Source organism: Grampus griseus, assembly GCF_964374135.1.
Source record: "Grampus griseus genome assembly, chromosome: 4".
NCBI lineage: Eukaryota > Metazoa > Chordata > Mammalia > Artiodactyla > Delphinidae > Grampus > Grampus griseus.
The window spans coordinates 68594119-68613260 of record NC_138997.1 but is presented as its reverse complement, the minus strand read 5'-3'; the positions used below and the strand labels follow the sequence as shown (position 1 = coordinate 68613260).

The following is a 19142-nucleotide window of genomic DNA, read 5'->3' as shown; positions in this document are numbered from 1 at the left end:
AGTTGTGGTCATGCAACTTGCTTTGGCCAGTGAAATGTGAGTGTAAGGTGTGTCAGAGAAGCACTTGGTTGCCAGCGCAAGGCTTTCGCACTCCTTTCCCTGTTCACTGAAATTTGTGGAAGCACTACTGATATGAAGGACAGCCATCCTGAAGAGTTTCTCAGAGCTGCAGCAGATTTGTGGAAGTGAGAAGTAAAGCATTGCTTTTAGGCCACTGAGATCAGAAGTTGGTTATTAGTGCAGCTAAACCTGCTATTTCCTGACTAATACAGAGACCCAGGCTCTTTCTGTTTTGTTGCCCTCCGGCACCTAAGGGATTGCGGTCATCTGCATGATATGAGACAACCAATTACCATAGTCACATTCTAGCTCATGGGAAGTGGGAAGGAGAAACAAGAGAGCACACTTAGTTTTTTAGGGACATGACCTGGAAGTAGCACACATCACCTCACTGACCACATCCAGAGCTTTAGTTATCTATTGCTGGCTAACACGTTATCCCAAAGCTTAGCAGATTAAAACAACAGACCTTTATTCTATCAAACCATTTCAGGAGCAGCTTAGCTGGGTGGTTGTGGCTCAGGGGCTGCAGTTGTCTGAAAGCTAGACAGGGGCTGGAGGACACACTTCCAAGCTCACTCACAGGGTTCTTGGCAGACCTCTTTCCTCACTGGCTGTTTTCAGGGGCCTTAGTTCCTTGCCACGTGGACCTCTCCACATGGCAGCTGCCTTTCCCTGGAGCAACTAATCCCAGAGAGAGAGAGAGAGAGAGAGAGGCAGAGAGAGAGAGAGAAGCTGCAGTGTCTTTTAGAAACTAATCTCAGAAGTGACACATCATCATTTCTGCTTTTTTTACTGGGTCACACAGACCAACCCCTGTTCAGTGTGGGAAGGACCTATGCACATGTGTGAATACCAGAAGGCAGAGCTCATTGGAGGCTGGCTATAAAACCTAACTATATGGGAAGTGAGCAAATTTAGTCTTTAGCTGGGCAGCCATTCTCCTCAGATAAAATTACAGGAAGAAAGAGAGAAGGGCTAAGGGGACAACCAGAATTCTCTGCCTCAGCTCTCCCCCTCTGGAGAAAGGGGACATAAATATATATACATATATATATACAGTTTTTCTCATACATGAACACACATTCTGTATCTTGAAAAGATTCTAAGCTTCTAGATTATGGTTCCTATGCTATGCCCCGAGGATTCTTATCCTCAGCATCACTATCCCCAGAAACTTGCCTTCTTCACTCCCAGGCAATGCCAAATTCCAAAGTAGAAACCTTTTTTTTTTAAAAAAAGGGGTGGGGAGAGGAAGCCTCCATCTGGGAGAAAGAGAAAGAAAATCCTTCTGCATTGCTCATCTGGAATTCCAAGGATGAGTCATAGGAACTGTGAGTCAGTTTGTCATTGTATCTGGGTAGTTGGATGAGTTTTGTAAATTGAGATTCAAGTCCAATGTTTCTCATATTTTTCTTTTTTTTTCTTTCTTTTTTTTTTTTTTTTTTTTGCGGTACACGGGCCTCTCACTGTTGTGGCCTCTCCTGTTGCGGAGCACAGGCTCCGGACGCTCAGGCTCAGCGGCCATGGCTCACGGGCCCAGCCGCTCCATGGCATGTGGGATCTTCCCAGACCGGGGCACAAACCCATGTCCCCTGCATCGGCAGGCGGACTCTCAACCAGTGCGCCACCAGGGAAGCCTTCTCATATTTTCCTAAGTTTAGGTGGTGAACTCTTACAAGAAGCCACATTGAAATTTATGTTTACAGGAGTACATCCCCAGTGCAGCAGTGCTGAAATATTTGTCAGAATACAGCTGATGGTGAAGCTGAAGGGAGAGGCTCTCTAGAAACCTTTGCTTCTTCATGCCTATAATAGTTCATAGAGACCACACCATCAAAGCACCAGCCTTCTGAAAACCAAGAAATCTTATTGTCCTTCCTTGTCAACATAAACCGTGGCTCATGTCCTGCATCCCTGCCTGACTTACATGTGCTCCACTACCTCCTAGTATTTCCATCATGGGATGAGAATATGAAGTTTTAAATTATACCATTATTATTGCTAGTTACTTTGACATTGAGTTTGGGCAGGGATACATTTGAAACGATGTGAGGTTTTAAAATGACCCTTTAGTGGACGGTGGAATATGTGAACAAGATTTCTACATGGAGGTGGCCAGGGTTGAGGGCGAGTAGCCAGATGTCCCCAGGAAGGTAACAAAATCATATCTACCATATGTTTGCACTTAATTCAAAAACGTATGTACTTAATATCCATATATTATCTACCTGTTAGTAATCATCTTTTCCATTAATATGGAAAAATAATCTTTTTTCTCAAGTCCCCAGTGATTGAGAAATGTCTGGTGCTCTGTCCAGTTACTTTCAGGGTTTGTTGGCCTATGTATTCCTGGCTCTCTTCTACTCTAAGTTCCTGCTTCTCCTGGATTCATAATTCCCCTAGTGGCCAATATTCCTCCTTCTACGCACTCCTCTCTTCCTTTCTTCCCTCTCCCATTAGTTAGGATTCTTTTTGCTGCAAATGACAGACACACCAAGAAGGGAATTCACTAGTTCACAGAGCTAGGAAGGCTGGGATGGCCTGAGGGAAGAGTGGACCTAGCTGCTGTCTGTCTGTCTCTTTCTCTAACTTCCATCTCTGCTTGCCTCCATTCTCTCTCATTACAGTGTAACCTTCTCTACGTGGCTGGGTAGATGGCTGCCTGCAACCCCAGGCCTCCACCCTCACAACTCTCCATGCACGAGGTTAATAGAGAACTGCCCCTCCCGGTCCAGTTGGGAAAACTCTGGTGAGGGATTTTGATTGGCTCAGCTTAGGTCAAGAGCCCACACCTTGGTTCAGTCCCTGTGTGTGAAGGGAGGTGGCTTTGTGATTGGCCAGTCTGGGTCGTGTGTCTAATTCTGAGTAGAGTGGGGAACCTGGGACACTGTGATTAACTACTCTACCAGGACCACATGAAGTGGGAGGTGTTCCCCAAATGTAAAGGGGTGCTGTTACCCCTTTATAAGAAGAGAGCAGACAGAAGCAGAGCTTCTGCTGTCCACTGTGGGCCACAAATGTGGCCCAAGCAGCTCCTTTCCCGGCTCCCAAAGCATCACCAATGCAAGGCTATTTTGTGCAATAGTGCTTTCCTAAAGGTAGAAGATAACAAAGAGCAGTGACTGAATGGCAACAGTGGACCAGCATCGTACAGGTGTTCATTTAAAATGAATATTTGACATTTTGAAGTCTCTGAGCCAAATCCACCAGTCTTCTGGGTCAGCAGACTTGTTGCTGGAGCCTGCACGCCCATACCAGATCATTCTTCTCCATCTCTCCTCTCAGTGCCTGAGGGCCCCAGCTAGCCTCCTACCTGAGCATCCAGGGGACACAGTCCCAAGTTCCTGCTACTTTATTGTGCACAGCCACTGAATTCTTCATTTTTTTTTTTTCTCCTTCTAGACCTGTGTTTTATAGCCAACAACGCTCATCAGGACGCTTTCATAAACAAAAGAGCAAATTCTCCCTTAGGAAGAATCTTTCTAAGGATATTGTGATTCATAATAAGAAATACATATGTTTGCTCTTCATCTTACTCCTGGCACACAGCTCCTAAAACCCTTGTAATTTCCTAAGTGATAAGAGTCATGTGAGCATCTTGTGTTACAGGATTTGGTCTTTTGCCCTCAAATAGTTCCAATTTCTGAAGTATCTCCAGAGTGAGAAAGGTGAAGGGAGCATCTTGTTATTCATTAACAAGCCCCTTTCAACCACACCTGAATTTATGTTATGGGGGTGATTTTTGGAGAGCCCCTGGATAACCACTGGATGGGGACTGGTCACTGGGGGAACAAATCAGGTGATTAGAGGGTTGGAACTTTCAGCCCCACCCCTCCCCCTCTGACCTCCAGGGAGGGGAGAGGGGCTGGGAATTGAGTTTAATCGTGAATGGCCAATGATTTTATCAATCACACCTCTATAATGAAACCTCCATAAAAAACCCCTAAATTACAGGGTTCAGAGAGCTTCTGGGTTGGTGAATAGGTGAAGGTGCTGGGAGAGTGCTGTGCCCAGAGAGGGCCTGGGAGCTCCACATCCTTCCCCTGCATACCTTGCCCTTTGCATCTCTTCCATCTAGCTGTTCCTGAGTTATATCCTTTATAATAAACTGGTAATCTGGTAAGAAAACTTTTCCTGAGTTCCGTGAGCTGCTCTAGCAAATCAATCCAATCCGAGGAGGGGGTCTTGGAAACCTTCAATTTGCAGCCAATCAATCAGAAGCACAGGTAACAACCTGGGCTTGCAACTGGCATCTAAAGTGGGGGGCAGTCTTGTGGGACTGAGCCCTTAACCTGTGGGATCTGATGCTAACTCCAGGTAGACAGTGTCAGACCGAATTGAATTGCAAGACATCCAATTGGTGTCACAGGACTGCTGCATGTGGGGAAAAAACCCCACATATCTGGTGTCAGAAGTGAAATATTCTGAGTAGAGTGTTGTAGCAGAGAAAAACAAGAGTTTTTCATTTATACATCCTCTCAGAGCAGTGGTTCAAACAGCAGCTATCTCCTAAAATGGTTTCTTCTCCCTGCTCCCTGTGTATTTATGCACTGAAAACATGCCTACCCTCAAGAATATTATGGTTAATATTAGGGTTACCTCTGCATGGTGAGATCATGGTTAATTTTTATGGGTTTGTTTGTTTTATCGTATGTTTGTTTGGGGTTGGTTTTGCTTATCTGTTTCTACAATTAACAAATGAAACTGGTGCCATTCAAGACAAGAGAAAAGGACAGAGCCTGCTGCTTCTGTACCTTTTAGCAAGAAACACAAAACTCTTCCCCAGGACTTCCCTGGTGGTGCAGTGGTTAAGAATCCGCCTGCCAGTGCCGGGAACACGGGTTCAAGCCCTGGTCTGGGAAGATCCCACATGCCGCAGAGTAACTAAGCCCGTGCACCACAACTACTGAGCCTGTGCTCTAGAGCCGCGAGCCACAACTACTGAGCCCACGCACCACAACTACTGAAGCCCACGCGCCTAGAGTCCGTGCTCTGAGACAAGAGAAGCACACGCTTCTGCAATGAGAAGCACATGAACCACAACGAAGAGTAGCCCCCGCTCGCCGCAGCTAGAGAAAGCCTGCACGCAGCAACAAAGACCCACACAGCCAAAAAAAACAAAAAAACTCTTCCCCAAAGCCTTCTATCACTGCCCCCTCCCCCCTCCCCACACCACCACCACCACCCCTCCCCCCTTAAACCTAAACCTCATTGGCCAGACTGTGTCACATGACCACAGCTCCACGTAAGGAGGTGTAGTATTGTATTTTGGTTTTCCAGCCTCAGCAACCTTGGTAGACAAAGGAGGTAACAGAGAGAGGGGTTGGGAATAATTATCAGGCTAAGCAGCCAACAGTGTCAGCAACAGAAGTAGGACACACAGCGAAGAAAGAGGGGATTGTGCAGAGTTTTTCCCAGCCTGGGGTGGGTATTACCACTTTGCTGTGTGACCCTGGGTGTCCAGAAGAGACTCCTGATATTAAAAGTTAGTTAGAGCTCTGGGTTCTGGTTAACGCTTATCTCAGGCATCAAAATGAACCTTTCCCTGTCCTCATTAGTACTTTGTAGCAGTAGTAATTATTATTATTTTTTCAAATTTCAATCATTTATTTCATCTGACCCAGTATATCCAAAACACTATGATTTCAACATGTAACCAAGAGAAAAGTTATGAATGAGAGATTTTACATTTTCTTTTTTCATACTCAGGCTCTGATATCTGGTGTGCACTTTACAGCACGTCTCAGTTTGGATTAGCCACATTTCAAGTGTTCAATAGCCACATGTGGCTAGTGGCTACCAAACTGGACGGCGCAGCAAGCTCTAAAGAGAGCTGATCTAGAGTTAGAGGGAGCTCTAAAAAGATTTTGATCTAGAGCTAGAGCGCTCTAGAGTACTAGCAATAGTAATTATTATTACTATTTACAAAGTGCTTTTTTTCTTTTAGTAGAGTATTGCTATCTTTGTATTACAGTTGAAAAAGTAAACTCAAGGAGGTTAATATTGGTAACAAATTTACATTTAAAAGGGCACTGACTCTTTCCCTGAGGCTGCCCAGCAGTGCAGAGGTGGAGACTCAGGTACATTTAAGATTTCACTCCACCTGCTGAACACTAAATCAACCTAATTAAGGTTGATGACACCGAGAAACTAGGGCAATGGGTAGGCCTCTGAAAAACTGACAGAGAGGAAAACTTGGCAAAGTGGTTGGTTGCAGTTGTGTGGTGGTTAAGGACTGTGGTATCATCAAGGAGTACTTCAAATGCAAAAATGAACAAATAAAAAACTTGGCTCTAGTTAAACATATATATTAATTGAATAATTAATTAGTTAAAGGATACCTGATCCTCATTCCCTTCCAGCACCTGCTATTTAAGGACTGTTGACTCTTGGGCCTGATAAACACAGGAAGTGATCCTTCTGTCCTAAACGTGCTTCTCAGCTCCCAGCTAAAGGCACACTCTCTGCCCAGCTGGTTAACTCTTCTTGTCTCAGATGGCTTATTCTAGAATCATGTCTCTGGTGTGCTGGAGAAAGACTTCTGAGCTGGGGCTTAGACCTGGTTTAGCATCTCTCTCATTGCCTGACATGGGCAAATCTCCATGCTCTGTCTGGATCTGCTTTGCCTACAGTCATATTAACAGCACTTTTCTTTTTTCTCTCTGTTAGTCTGTGTCTATGAAAGTGCTTTGAAAGGTAAAGAATACTCTCTCTATGCGGGTATGTATGATGTGCTCACATTCCTGTATTGTCCCCACCTCCTCCCTTCTTTCTTTCCAGAAAGTGATGTCAGTATCCAGCCCTGTGCTGACAGATTCTCAGACCACCATCAATTAGGTTGCAGAGGAGCAAGCCAGATGAGGCTGTTCTGCTCAGACTGTGGTTCACTGTGTATTGTTTAGAGAAGAATCTTGTAAACATTTGTATTCTGCATAACTGCTAGTATTTCTTATTCTGGGCTCTTTATTTTAAAGAACTGAAAAGACTGTGCCTGCGTTGTAGGTAAGAGTTCAGAAGTGCATACCAGCATCATTCTGGGCTGGGCTGGCAGACACTGCTAGTGGCTTTTCCAATATCCACCCTCCCCTTCTTTCTTACCAACAGAACCCTAATTTTTCTCAAGGCAGTACTATGTCCAATTAAAAAGGCTCACCTTCCCAACTCCCTTGCAGTTGGGAGTAGCCATGTGACCCAGTTCTGGCCAATGACATGTAGGGGGAAGTCCCTAGATGGGGGCCTCCAGGAACCTTTTTTACAGGGAAAAGTCTTAGCTGGCATTTCCCTTTGTTTTTTCCTTTTTTACTTGAAATGCATCCATCTTGTCTCCATAAACACAAGAGCCACATGCTAAAGATAGGAAAGTAGGAAGATAAAATGTCTGCAAGTTCTTGGCAATCTTAGGGAGCAACCTACCTGCTGATTTCTTATGTAAAAATAACTAATCAATTAAACAAACATACAAAAAGCCTATTTGGTTAATCCATTGTAATCAAGTTACTGCTCCATGCAATCAAACGCAGTCTTAACTAATGGACTGCTAAGATGTTTAATGTGCTCTGACAGAAAGTGGATGCAAATCCACTGTAGAGTCCTTTAGAGCAGTGCTGATCAAGCTTTCATGTGCATAGACACCACCTGGAGAGCTTGTTGAAAATGCAGATTCTGATTCAGTAGGTCTGGATTGGAGTCTGAGATTCTGCACTTCTCGCAAGCTTGCAGCTAATGCTGATGACGCCAGTGCTGGACGACTCTGAGTAGCAAGGATTTAGAAAATGACAGCTTTTTTGTCAGGCGGCTTCTGTGTTGAGCTATTCTGTTTTTCTTTGATATGCTTATTATTCAGTTAAAAATCTGCAGAGGACTCAATGCATTTTCAACAAAATGTTAAGGTTTTATTTAGAAAATCATTTTAGAGACAAAACACCGTTCATTTTGTTTAGCAAAATGAATTTAACAAATGCATTTAAATAAGGTAAATTCAAGACTTCTGTGGATTTTTTTCCTTAGTTACTTGATCTTCTGCCAGTGGAAGTTTCTGTCTTCCAGCCTGAGTGCTTTCCAAGTTAATTCAGCTATAATCCAAGGAACTGCTTTATGGAATCTGAATAACTCAAATTCACTCTGTATTCTCACTCAATCTCAATGTATTAAATGAAACACAAGGAAAATGACTTAGGGAAGTAGAATTAGAAGGAAATGTTTCTCCCTCTTGGTCATGTTACCTTTTCAACAGAGGCCTTGTCTGCTCTGAAATGGATGGTGAAAGTAAATTGTTACTGGGAGGTGATGGTCAAAAAGAAAACTTAGATGGTTTTCACACCGTCTGTCATCATGACCCAAAGGAAATGCAAGCCACACCACTTCCAGCCAAGCCACTGCTTTACACAGAAGCTGCCCATAGCTTCCTATTGTTATTTTCTTTTCTAGTTATATACATTAAAAAAAAATACAACGTTGTGTTAAATAGGAGGACAGCTAACAGAGGAGCATATGACACTACACTGAAAAACCAAAAGAGCTTGATTAAGTTGAGGAGAGAAACAGCAGATGGTCTTCATGCAGGGAAGCCGCCAATGACCACCATCTCCTCAGTCTGTGACGGATCTGCACTCTGAGGGTAGGCCTTCTGACAGCCGCCACTGGGCCAGGCGCTGCTTGAACCATTTCTGGAGGAGGGAAATGTGCAAAATTACCTGTCACATACTGAAAAACTGAAATGTCCATTCCCTTTCTAAAAGTAGCTTCTGTGGCCCAGCTGGAAAAGAGGAAAGCAGTCTGAGTCTCTGGGGATGGTTCATCTCATTGTGATACTTATATTTCTGCCTCAGGACCTTTGTACATACTGTTTTCTATGTTTAGAATATCTGACATTCATTATTTATCTGATGATAAATAATTCTCAGGGCTCAGCTTAAATAGAACCTTCTCAATAAGGCCTTCCCTAACCATTTTATCAAGTAGATTCTCCATCCATCTCCTATTCTCTGTGTTCATACTTTGTTACCTTCACAGAACTTTTAATATCTGTAATTAATTTATTTGTGTATTCACTTGTTTTTAATCTACATTTCCTTCTAGAATATGAGATCCATGAAAGCAGAGTCTGCATCCATCTTATCATCATTAGCCCCTAGCATAAGGGCTTAACAGAGATTAACAAATGTCTGTTGAATGAATAAAAGAAATAGAAGCATCTCCTTGATGCCCCAGATAAATCTGTATGGCTGCTATACCTCATCAATGTGTGATGATCTCAAGGGCCTTGGTCATCAGTAGCACTTAGTAAGAATTTGTTGAGTAAAATGAATGAAAAACTAAGCGCTGAACAACCTTGGGGCACTCCTTTCTGAGGATCCATGGAGTAGTCTAGACCAATCGTTCCTGCTCCAGGGCCACTGAACAGTGAGAAAAGAGCAAGTGGGATTCCCAGTTTACTCAAAATCTTCTAGCTCTGTGTGACCCAAATATTCACACCTCGCAAAAGTGACCATGGATTTAGGAAAAGCCCCAGATGGGATACTTCTAGACAAGGTACCATGTGAGGGCTAAAACATATTTTACGCATTTTAAAATACATATAAAGGTATATAGATCTGCCTTTATTATACCCCTGAAGGGCGGGGGATTCTGCAAAGTGGAGATAAGGAGACCCATGCTGGGGAATAGTCTGGGGTATGAACCAGGTTGGCCAGGAGGAATCTGGATTTTTGAACAACAACATTGAAGAGGCAATAGTGAAGAAATAGAAGCAGCAAGCATTAATCCACATGGGAGAGGATGAGTAGAGGGCTCTGTGGGAAGGCAGGACTTCCAGGCTTTATTCTCCTATGCTTCCCAACCTTTCACACATCATGGCACACTTTGAGAATGAAGACGTTTTCATGTCATACTGCTTGGGTAGGTGACCACTGGGGGCTCTGCAGTCCTGGGCCCTGCCAACAGGAAGCTTGTTGTAACCAACTGGCTCAGAACTTGAGGAAGTTAGAGCGCCAGTCAGCTCAACTGTAAATGAAGAAGTAAACTTAGGGGCTATCTACTGTCCCTTGTAGTGTTTCTAAAATTTACCTGTTCTAGGGGTCAGTAGATGAGGGGACAGAAAGGAAGCAAAAAGAACACAGTTGTGGGATGGGTGCCAGACCTGGAATGTGCTGATGGAGATGGTATGGTGAGAAACACCTTAGAGGGCTCTGACTTGGCACAGCCAGATGCAGATTCAACCTCTGAACAAACAGTGTGGGCTCTAGGGCCATGCGTGGGAAGACCTCATCTCTGCGGAGATCTAGGGAGTCAAAAGGCATTTCAGCATAAGCCCAAGATGAGAAGAAAGGGCGAGAACCACAGGGGAAGGAGTGATTCTAAGGCTCAAGGTCTGTAGAGCTAGAAGGGAGCGAGCCCACAGCACGGCCTAGGGCTCTGCACCAATGCTCACCTGGCTGAACAGCAAGGGACAGCCTAACACCTGTCAAGATCAATTGTCTTATATACCTTTGTACTGTGGGGTGGCAGCAGAGAAAAGTAATCTAAAGCCAAGGGCAGCAGACTACTCGTAGGGAAGGCTTCTCTTTGGGGGTTGCTCTCTGGGTGCCATAGTTCACTCCTGGGGATCTCCAACCTTAAGGAGAATAGAGAGCTCATGTATCTTTGGTGGCTTTAACCAACGTTCTACTGCTAAAGGTGGGCCTATTTGCTTCTGTGATCCATGTGTGTATTTAGTTAACTCTGGAATCTGGTGTGAGAGCAGCATAGTTCCAGTTTCATTAATGAGGTAGCTCTGCAGGGGTTTCAAGGCTACGGGGTCTGATTGAACAGAATTTGCAGTTTCTAGAGCTGAATAAATGGCAGAGTTTTACAGACTGACTAATTAAAGCTTGGAGGGGGACAGGCTCATTTTCTATCAGGATTCCTTTAAGACAGAATGATTGCGCTGGCTTCATTCAGAAGAGCCACCCACACCTTTATACTAGTAATGAAGCAAAATATTAACATACAGTTACTGAAAATAACTTCAGCAATGACCAAATCTGTGAATCGGTGAGTTGGCATCCAAATGATTAATAAATTGCACCCTAGCATTGGGGGATGGGAGGAGGTTCAAGAAAAGCTCAACTGTTTTCCACAGATATATATTTTTTAAATCACACATGTATATAATAATTTAGCAAACCAGTTGCTCTCCAACAAACGTCATTAAACACCTTGCTTGCTTTTTTCACCTCCAGAGCTGAATCTTATCGCATCTCACTCACATCAATCCTAATTTTCCACCTGGCTCTCTCCTTCTCTTCTTTGTTTCAGTCATCCCCTGGGAAAGACATTCATCCCTTGCTTGCTTATGAATGGATGCCCTCATTAGCCTTGCCCATTGATGGAGGTTTATTTACTCTGAGAGAACAGATGATAATTAGACACTGGGATGGGGAAGGGGTGAGGCAGAATAATATTGTTCCTGTCCTTTTCTCTAGTAACTAACATTTCATTCTTTTTAGGAGGAGACCTTTAGAGGTCTTTATTCCATTGATAAGACATCTAACAACTAAAACTAGGGTTCTAGGAAGAGTCCCAGGACATCAAGAGGGGATAAAAATCCTGGAAACCAATCTAAGAACCAACGCCAACTATACTGGGATTGAATCAGTGATCATAGAAAATGGAAGATCATTCTAACCTCCCAAGGGGCTGATAAGACCTTTCCCAGCCCCTTCTCACACTGACTTCAAAATAATGAAAGACACAGGGGTCGAGATTCTGTAAGGTTTCTCTAATTTAAATATAGGACATATCTAATTACTGTCATGAGAAAAAACCCATTCTAGGACCCCAGCAAATGCACCTTAAAAAGTTATTTCCATTAGAGCATCCTTCACTTCATTCTGGGTTCCTATAGGTGTCCCTCCCCCCCCCCACCACCCCAAGTAAAGAACATTGTCCTACAGTGGGACAGTTATAAAGAGGTCAAAGGCCCCAGTCAGAGAATATTTCAGCATTTTAGTCCCTCTTGCCTTTGCCAAAGTATCAGCAGTGTGAATCAGCTTGAGTTAACTATCTCATAGGACCATCACATGCTTATTTTTCTTCTCCTAGTGTTACTTGTTCTAGGAAAATGAATATGAATCCCATTCTGGAAGTGGGTGGTATTAGGCATAAGGGACCAAGCATATGAAAGAAATATTATTTGGGCTTTGATGACCTTTTCTCATGGAAAAGGGCAATGCTAACAAATAGAAGAAACAGGGCAAGTGCTGATACCAGACACTGCTTATGTTTAGGCCCAACAAACCTGGCCTCCATCAGCTATTTAAAGGGTCCCCACAGGGAAACCATTCTCACCCACCAGTAACATGGGGGTGAGAGGGTTGGGAAGGGGTTACGGGAATGGGAGGGAACGATGGGAAGTTGGAAGATGAGATCCAATCTGGTAAGGGATGACGGAGGGTTACCTAGGAAGCCTCTTTCCCTGAAACTGCTAAATTTTGCCTCTCTCTGAGCTCTTGGGTCTCAGATGCTTCCCGGTGGTTGATGCCGGAAGACAGAGGGGAAAGCTGAGCCGTGGCAATCTCAGGGAGGAAGAAGGTGTTAGCCTCACGGCAGGAAAAGGAAGCAAGGAGCCCTGCTATGAGGCTGACTCATTCCCCCGAATGCTTACTTCAGGGCTGAGTCTACCATTTACTCATTTGAGGATGGGAGAAGTGTGGGGGGTGGGGATGGGAGAAGGGCTGCCTGAAAGGGGCAGAGGAACCTGCTCTGTAGGGGTCTGAACTGGCTGACCTCAGTTATAGAAGGGTGCCCTCTCTTTCTTCCTGCCCCCAACCTGATCTCAGTTCAGTTCTCTCATATAAGGTGAATCTTGAGGAAAGATTGAATATAGCCTGAGATGACTGTCATTTACTGCATGGATTTTTTTTCAGTGCTTCCCTCCCACCCCACCCAGTTGTTTCCATTCCTTTTCTGTGGAGACAAAACAGCATGGTAGTTAAGCATCTGGGCCAGGGGGCCAGACTGCCAGGGTTCAGATCCCAGCGCTGCTACTCCCCAGTGGTGGTCTTCAAGTTATTTAAACTTTCTGTACAGTGGAGCCAAGAGTGCCCATCTCATAGCATTGTTGTGGCAAATAAATGATTTAGTACTCGGAGAGTACCTGGAGCAATAGGCGGCACGTGTCATCTGTTACAAAGGCCAGCATAACCATTCTGCTTTAGGGAATGACAGTCACTTGCCAAGGGAGAATCAGGCTAATACGGGGCCCATGGTAAACCCACAGCCTTAAAGCTGAGTTACTGTCTCTGTGATCACTCCTCTTTTCTAAATATAGTGTGGGATTGTAAATGAAAACAGTTCAGCAGGCTGCCTCCTGGGGAGAGCTGGGGTTCTGAGAAACATGAGCTGTTAGGCTTGGGTTACAGTACATCACCTTCCATTAAGTTCTGGTTCTGGCTAGCCAGATATCTGTTCCCTTTGCAAAAGATTGATATGCTGGACTTTCTGTTTGACCTAGGAGAGGGAGGATTTTCTATGGGCAAGTTCTCCAAAGGCTTAATTAGTAAAAACTCATTTTGGGCTTGGGATCCCAAATGGATCTTGGGGTCTTGGTTCTAGGATTCACTGGAGCACCCATTACAAGCTTTTAAGCCTCAGCTAAGTATGATTCATGGTGAGGAGAGAACAAAATGTCTGACTGCTCTGGTCTATAAGTTGGGAAGAATAAGAAAGTCTCTGCTTTAGACCTGCGACTAGAGGTGTGAATTGCTTTGGGCTCCCATGGGAGAGGTGCTAGAGGAGTTCCAAGTGGCATCATCATGCAGAACTAATTGTCTTTCCATGACCAAAGGGGAAATAGAAGAGTTTAGACAGGGGTTTAAAAAAAAAACAAAAAAAAAAGTCAGTTGAAGGAGCCAATACTGCACCTACTGTACCTAGCGGTTAAAAATCATGGGCAGTGTTGCATTCTCTACCCTAAACAATTTTCAGGATAATAGAGGAGGTTTTAAAATAGATAAATAAATCAATGCACTTATGGTGACATCTTTTTCCTGTTCCTTCAGTTGTAATGTCAGATGTCTACCTTCTCAGAAAACTCCAGAAAAGGACCCTAAACCTTAGAGCCGTGGAATTTTTAAAAACCGGAACCAAATCTCCCTGGCTCCGTGCAATTTTAGCTCTGCAGCTAACCGGAAGCTGCAGCGCGATGTGATGCAAAGAGCATGCTTAACGACCTGTGCCATCACGGCAAGTCTCTCCCTCTAAACCTCAGTTTCCTCGTTTACCAGACCTGAGCACTGAATTTATAGCTGATCACTAAGATCCCTTCCAGCTCTGACACTCCCTCTGAGAATAGATTTGAGGGCGCTGGGCTCAGAGGGCGCACACTGCACCTCTCCTAAAGGTTTCGCTTCCAGCCCAGAGGAGAAAATAAACCCGGGAAAGCGAGACAAAAGTGGGCCAAGGGACGCTGCTCCCAGCCCAGAGGGAGGAGAGAGCGTTTATCCCGTGCTGTAGGGGAGAGTGGAAAAGCAAGGAGAAGGGAGGGTGGGCGTGGGGCTTCTAAGCAGCTCCCGCGGGAGCCACCGGGCTGGGGTGGAGGGACAGACCTGGCGCCCGTGGAGCCGGGGAGCTGGGATGCTGCTGTGGGAGCGATACAGGTCTGGGCTCCCGGGGTACGGGCAGAAGCGACGAAAGAGCCGGGGGAAGGAGGCCAAGCGGGAGCCGAGGGCAAGGGCGACCCCCAACCTTCTCGAGATCTCCCAGGCGAGGGTGGGCGCGGCGGGTCCCCGCGGGCAGGAGTCGGGCGCGCGCGGGGGCTTACCTGGGTCTCCTCCTCGGAAAGGCCGGCCTCGGCCGCGATCAGGCACAGCGTGGTGGGGTCCGGGTGCTTGTTGACCTTGTTGAAGTTGTACTCCAGGATCTCCACCTGGTCCTCAGTGGGGCCGCTCGCGGTCTCCGCAGACATGGTCCCGACACGGCTGCGGGAGAGGGAGAAGCGGCGGGGTGAGCGAGGCCCCGGGCGGGCGGGACGCAGGGAGGAACGGCGATCCGGAGCGCTGCCGGGCACCTTCAGCCCCCGGGGCTGTCCCCGCCCAGGGTCGCACGGCGCACGGGTCCCCGGCGCTGCAGGCTGCTGCGGGAGCCTGCCCGGGCTCCTTCCAGGGGCGCGCACCTAGGGGTCCCGCCGCTGAGCTGCGCGTCCTTGGGCTGCGCTCCTGCCCCGAATTTTTACAAGCTTCCCCGGGGTCAGTGGTCTGGGGTGGTGGGAAGAAGCTGACGCCGCGCCCTCCCGGCCGTGAGCCTTTAAGGAAGGAGTGGAGGAAGCGCGGCGGTGATTTTGAAAAGCCGTCTTCAAAGCTTCCTCCCGGGAGAAGGAGCTGCCCTGGGCACAGTCCTGACAGATGGCGTGGCTGGGCTGCCCCGAGTCCGCGGCGGGGCCGCCTCACCCGTGCGCGCCCTGCCGCCTCTAGAGTAGTTTAGCACTTTGCAGCCCTCGCCCGGGAGGGCTGCACACCCCTACACCTCCTTCAGGGAAATGACCCACAGGACAGAAGTTACTTCTCAAAGTTGGGGAACTCGGGGGGCGCTTTTAATCTCTTCCTTTTACAGAGGTGAAGGTAGGTCCGCAGTGATTTACCCCTGCAGTTCCTAAGGCCGGGAACAGCGTAAGGAGAAAGTTCCACCTGAGGGCTTGTGTGAGTCACTCTACGATCTGCGACCTCCTTCTCCTTCCCTTCACCCCCGATTTTTCTAACTAAAGCCATGAGTCAGAGGCCTCCAGTCAACCCGGCTGTTCACTTCCCAGCGTGGCCTGGACATTGTTCCACAGGGTCCACCAGAGTCCACTGCGCTATGTTCCTCCCTAGATGAGGCCTTCCAGGATAGAGCCAAAACCCAACTGAGGAGGATCTACAGCAGCTGTCTTTGAAATCAGACATCCCCTCTAATTGTGTTTAAATTAACTGTAAAGTCAAGAGAATTGGTCGGTTACCAGCTTCAAGGTCTCTTGTATTTCCTTACTTTAGAGCCAAACGTTACTCTAGCAGATCGGGGGCAACATGACTTCCTGCTACATCTCTTATACCTAAGTAGCCTCTGAAATGGGACCAAAAAACGGCAGATGTGCACCCCTCCCCTCCCCCCAATCTTAGATGTATTGAGGTATAGGAAGTTAGACTCTAACTTCTAACTATAGAAGTTAGACTCTATCTTCAAGTTCCTGGCTGAGCACTTGAGACAGACAGGTCAGCACTTGCCATTGCTGACAGTAAAAGACAAGCACAAGTGTGGGAATCCCGTTGGTTTGTTGTTTTAACAAACAATTGCACGATCGTCCAGCACAATCCTGAGTAGGTTTTGCTGTGGTCTGTGCCTGGGGATGAGCCATACTCCACTGATCTGCCTGCATAATGTCCCTGATGCTGTGACAACCTTCTCAACAAGGACTTGCATCCTGGGCTCCCTGAATAAATGTCTTTCCCTCTCCTCTTGGTCACCTGAAGAGGCTTCTCAGGTGAGACAAGAAGCCATTCTACTGTGAGGGATTCTGGGCTTAAGCCAGTTATCAGGTCATAGTGAAATCTTCATGATTTTAGGGAGTTCTGTGCTCCCCCGCTTAATCTGTCCCAGTGATTCCTGTCACAGTGCTGAGGAAGGACGGGGTCAAGCCAGGTGGTAAATGCCTCTTCTCCTGTTGGCACCATCTCCCCCTTTCTCTGACACAGAACTTCAGAGCTGGAAAGAACCTTGGTGACCAGCAACCTAGAATGGAAAGCCTTGGCTTCAGTTTCAGTCCTGTGCTCTTCTAGACCCTTCTCAGCGGGCCATTCTGTCTTTAGTTTGGCAGAAAAAAATCAGGAGGGCAACCGTGTAAATGCAGGCAGGGGCTTGTTGCAGTTTTGAATGGGCTTTGACTGCCCTCGTAGGACACCAATTCCAGCCAAAGCTGCCCACTGGAACCACCCACCACTGCACATTTTGCCTGAAAAAACAAAGGAGAGGGGAAACTGCTGCCTCTGATTTAATTCCTTGCCCTAGAAAGGTTCCGTCTAATTCCAGTTACACAGTTATGCTGGCTCTTCCAGGAAAATTTTTGCTGCTGCTTTGTAGACTCCCCAGTCCTTCAGAAGTGTTCATCAAAGGTACAGATTTCTAAACTGGACTCAGATTCAAGGACTGTTCTACATGTACTTCTTTCCCTCTTTTGGTTTTTTAATTGCTATTATATAATCCATGGGTGACTCATGTTCTTACATTTAATCAGGTGCATCTTCTCTTACATTTTTGCGGCTCTCCGTTAACAGGACTTTGTACGAGATTTCATGGATAGGTCCACTTGACTTTAAAGTACTCCTTGGGTTAGTTGGCTGAGGGCCATTGGACTTGGTTGGCTGCTAAGGAGACTTGTGGAAGGACAATTTGAAAGTACCTACTTCTCTAAGGTACACTAAACAAACAAACTTGACTTCTAGAAATGAGGATGGAAGATCTAACCACGATAGAGATATCTGCCTGTCATTTCTCCACAAAACTCAGTCTCTGTTATTTCAGCCCTCTTTGGTTGACATGTGTTTGCTGCTGCTTCTCCATTTCTTCCCTCCCTCTCTTTCTTTCAAAGGAAACTTATAAATCAAATCACCCTAGTAACCTTGGCCTTATAAAACTTCTCAACTCTTTCCAGTAAGGAAACTGTTGAAAAGTATCTCTGAAGGTAGTCTAAACAATGTCAGATGAAAAGAACTAGAAATATTTTAAAGCTTCTTAAACTTTAATCTGAGCACAAGTTCTATTGTTGCTGTAGTTATTCATATGAAACATTCAAAGAGTAATTTGTCCTGTGGTTGTGTTTTCTTTTGTGATTGGGGGAAGACAATGCATAAACCTTTTCAAGAGATTAGATGAAAACTGCTGGCTTTTTTCTAAATTCCAATGCCTGGGTAGACAATGTGTGCCAATAAGACAGCTTTACCTTTGTCCCCTAATCCTGTAGTCATTTATTTTAAAAGTATCTACCTATATGAACCAGCTCATGGAGAGTGCTACAAACTGGAACCTGCAGAACTCTCTTTAGGGTCACATTTACCATCTTCTCCCCAACCCAGCCATTCTGACCTCTTCGTAATGCCGCTAATTCTAAACCGAGAGAAGAAGATTATCAGTGGCAGATACTCCTCATAAACAATCCCATGGTGAGCTGACCAAAAGCAAAGAAAGCAGATGGATCATTTTTTAGTGTTGTCTCCCAATTTACTTTAGCCTGAATCTCCTTTATGCTCACGGTGGACTTTCTGGAAGCAGTGGGCTCTTGAAGTATTCTGTGTTTTCTTAAGTGAGAAAAATAATATAGCACCATTTCCCCGAGAGAAGCGGTGGGTCTTTGGAAGTGGATAGAGTTTCCTCACTTGTCACTTCCTGAACTACTCTGGATGGGGTTTGAGGGGGGATCATGCAAGCTGTCAGTGTTTCTCAGAAATTGACAAATGGGAATGGAATATCGATCTGCTTCCCCGGGTTAACAACAAGGCTGGTTTTCAAAGAAAGGATTTTTTTGTTTTTGTTTGTTCTTTACTTATGAACCTGGTGGTTAATATCCTTAAGCTTAGGATAGTTCTCATGCCTGGCTGGGCCTCAGAATCACCTGCAGAAATGTGCAGGCACACTGCTGACCTCCTGAACCAAAACCACATTGTAGGAATCCAGCATGGGAGAGACACAAAAAGTATCTCAGCTCTCACAAGAGTTTGCAACTTAATCATTAAAATCCACTGTAAATGTTTAGAGCTTCTTATACCTTATACCGTTAAGATGCTTTAAAATATCTTCTAACTCTGATGCTGTATATCGTCTCAACGCTTGAGTAGACAGTATGTTGAGGTAGTTTTAAAAGAATAAGCTTTTAAAAATATACATTGGAGAGGAAATTTAGACGTTATGCTATTTACCTTTTGTATATATGGTCAGGAATGTGGAAATTGTCTTTAAAATTATGAATTATTAAGAGAAATTGCCCCACGCTTTCAAAAATTCAGAAATAATATAAAACTCTTTAAATTTTTTTTCAGAAAAACCCATTCTTTTGTCGAGATCAGAGTTTAAGAAAG

General features: G+C 45.4%; 1 protein-coding gene across 3 annotated transcripts in view; it reads right to left on the bottom strand.

Annotated features, from left to right (window-relative positions):
• HOPX (HOP homeobox) overlaps positions 1–19142 on the bottom strand; it is a 78335-nt gene that overhangs the window by 36714 nt on the left and 22479 nt on the right. Inside the window, exons 1-3 of one of the 3 annotated variants that reach the window (XM_082654054.1) lie at positions 15215–15435; positions 14864–15020; positions 7937–8729 (exon numbers count right to left, since the gene is read on the bottom strand). In XM_082654054.1, coding sequence (XP_082510180.1) covers positions 8652–8729; positions 14864–15007 — 222 coding nt within the window. In that variant the 5' untranslated portion in view covers positions 15008–15020; positions 15215–15435 and the 3' untranslated portion in view covers positions 7937–8651. Of the gene's footprint in view, positions 1–7936; positions 8730–14863; positions 15021–15214; positions 15436–19142 lie in introns of those variants that run through there. The other 2 variants (XM_082654055.1, XM_082654053.1) reach the window with 2 other exon arrangements.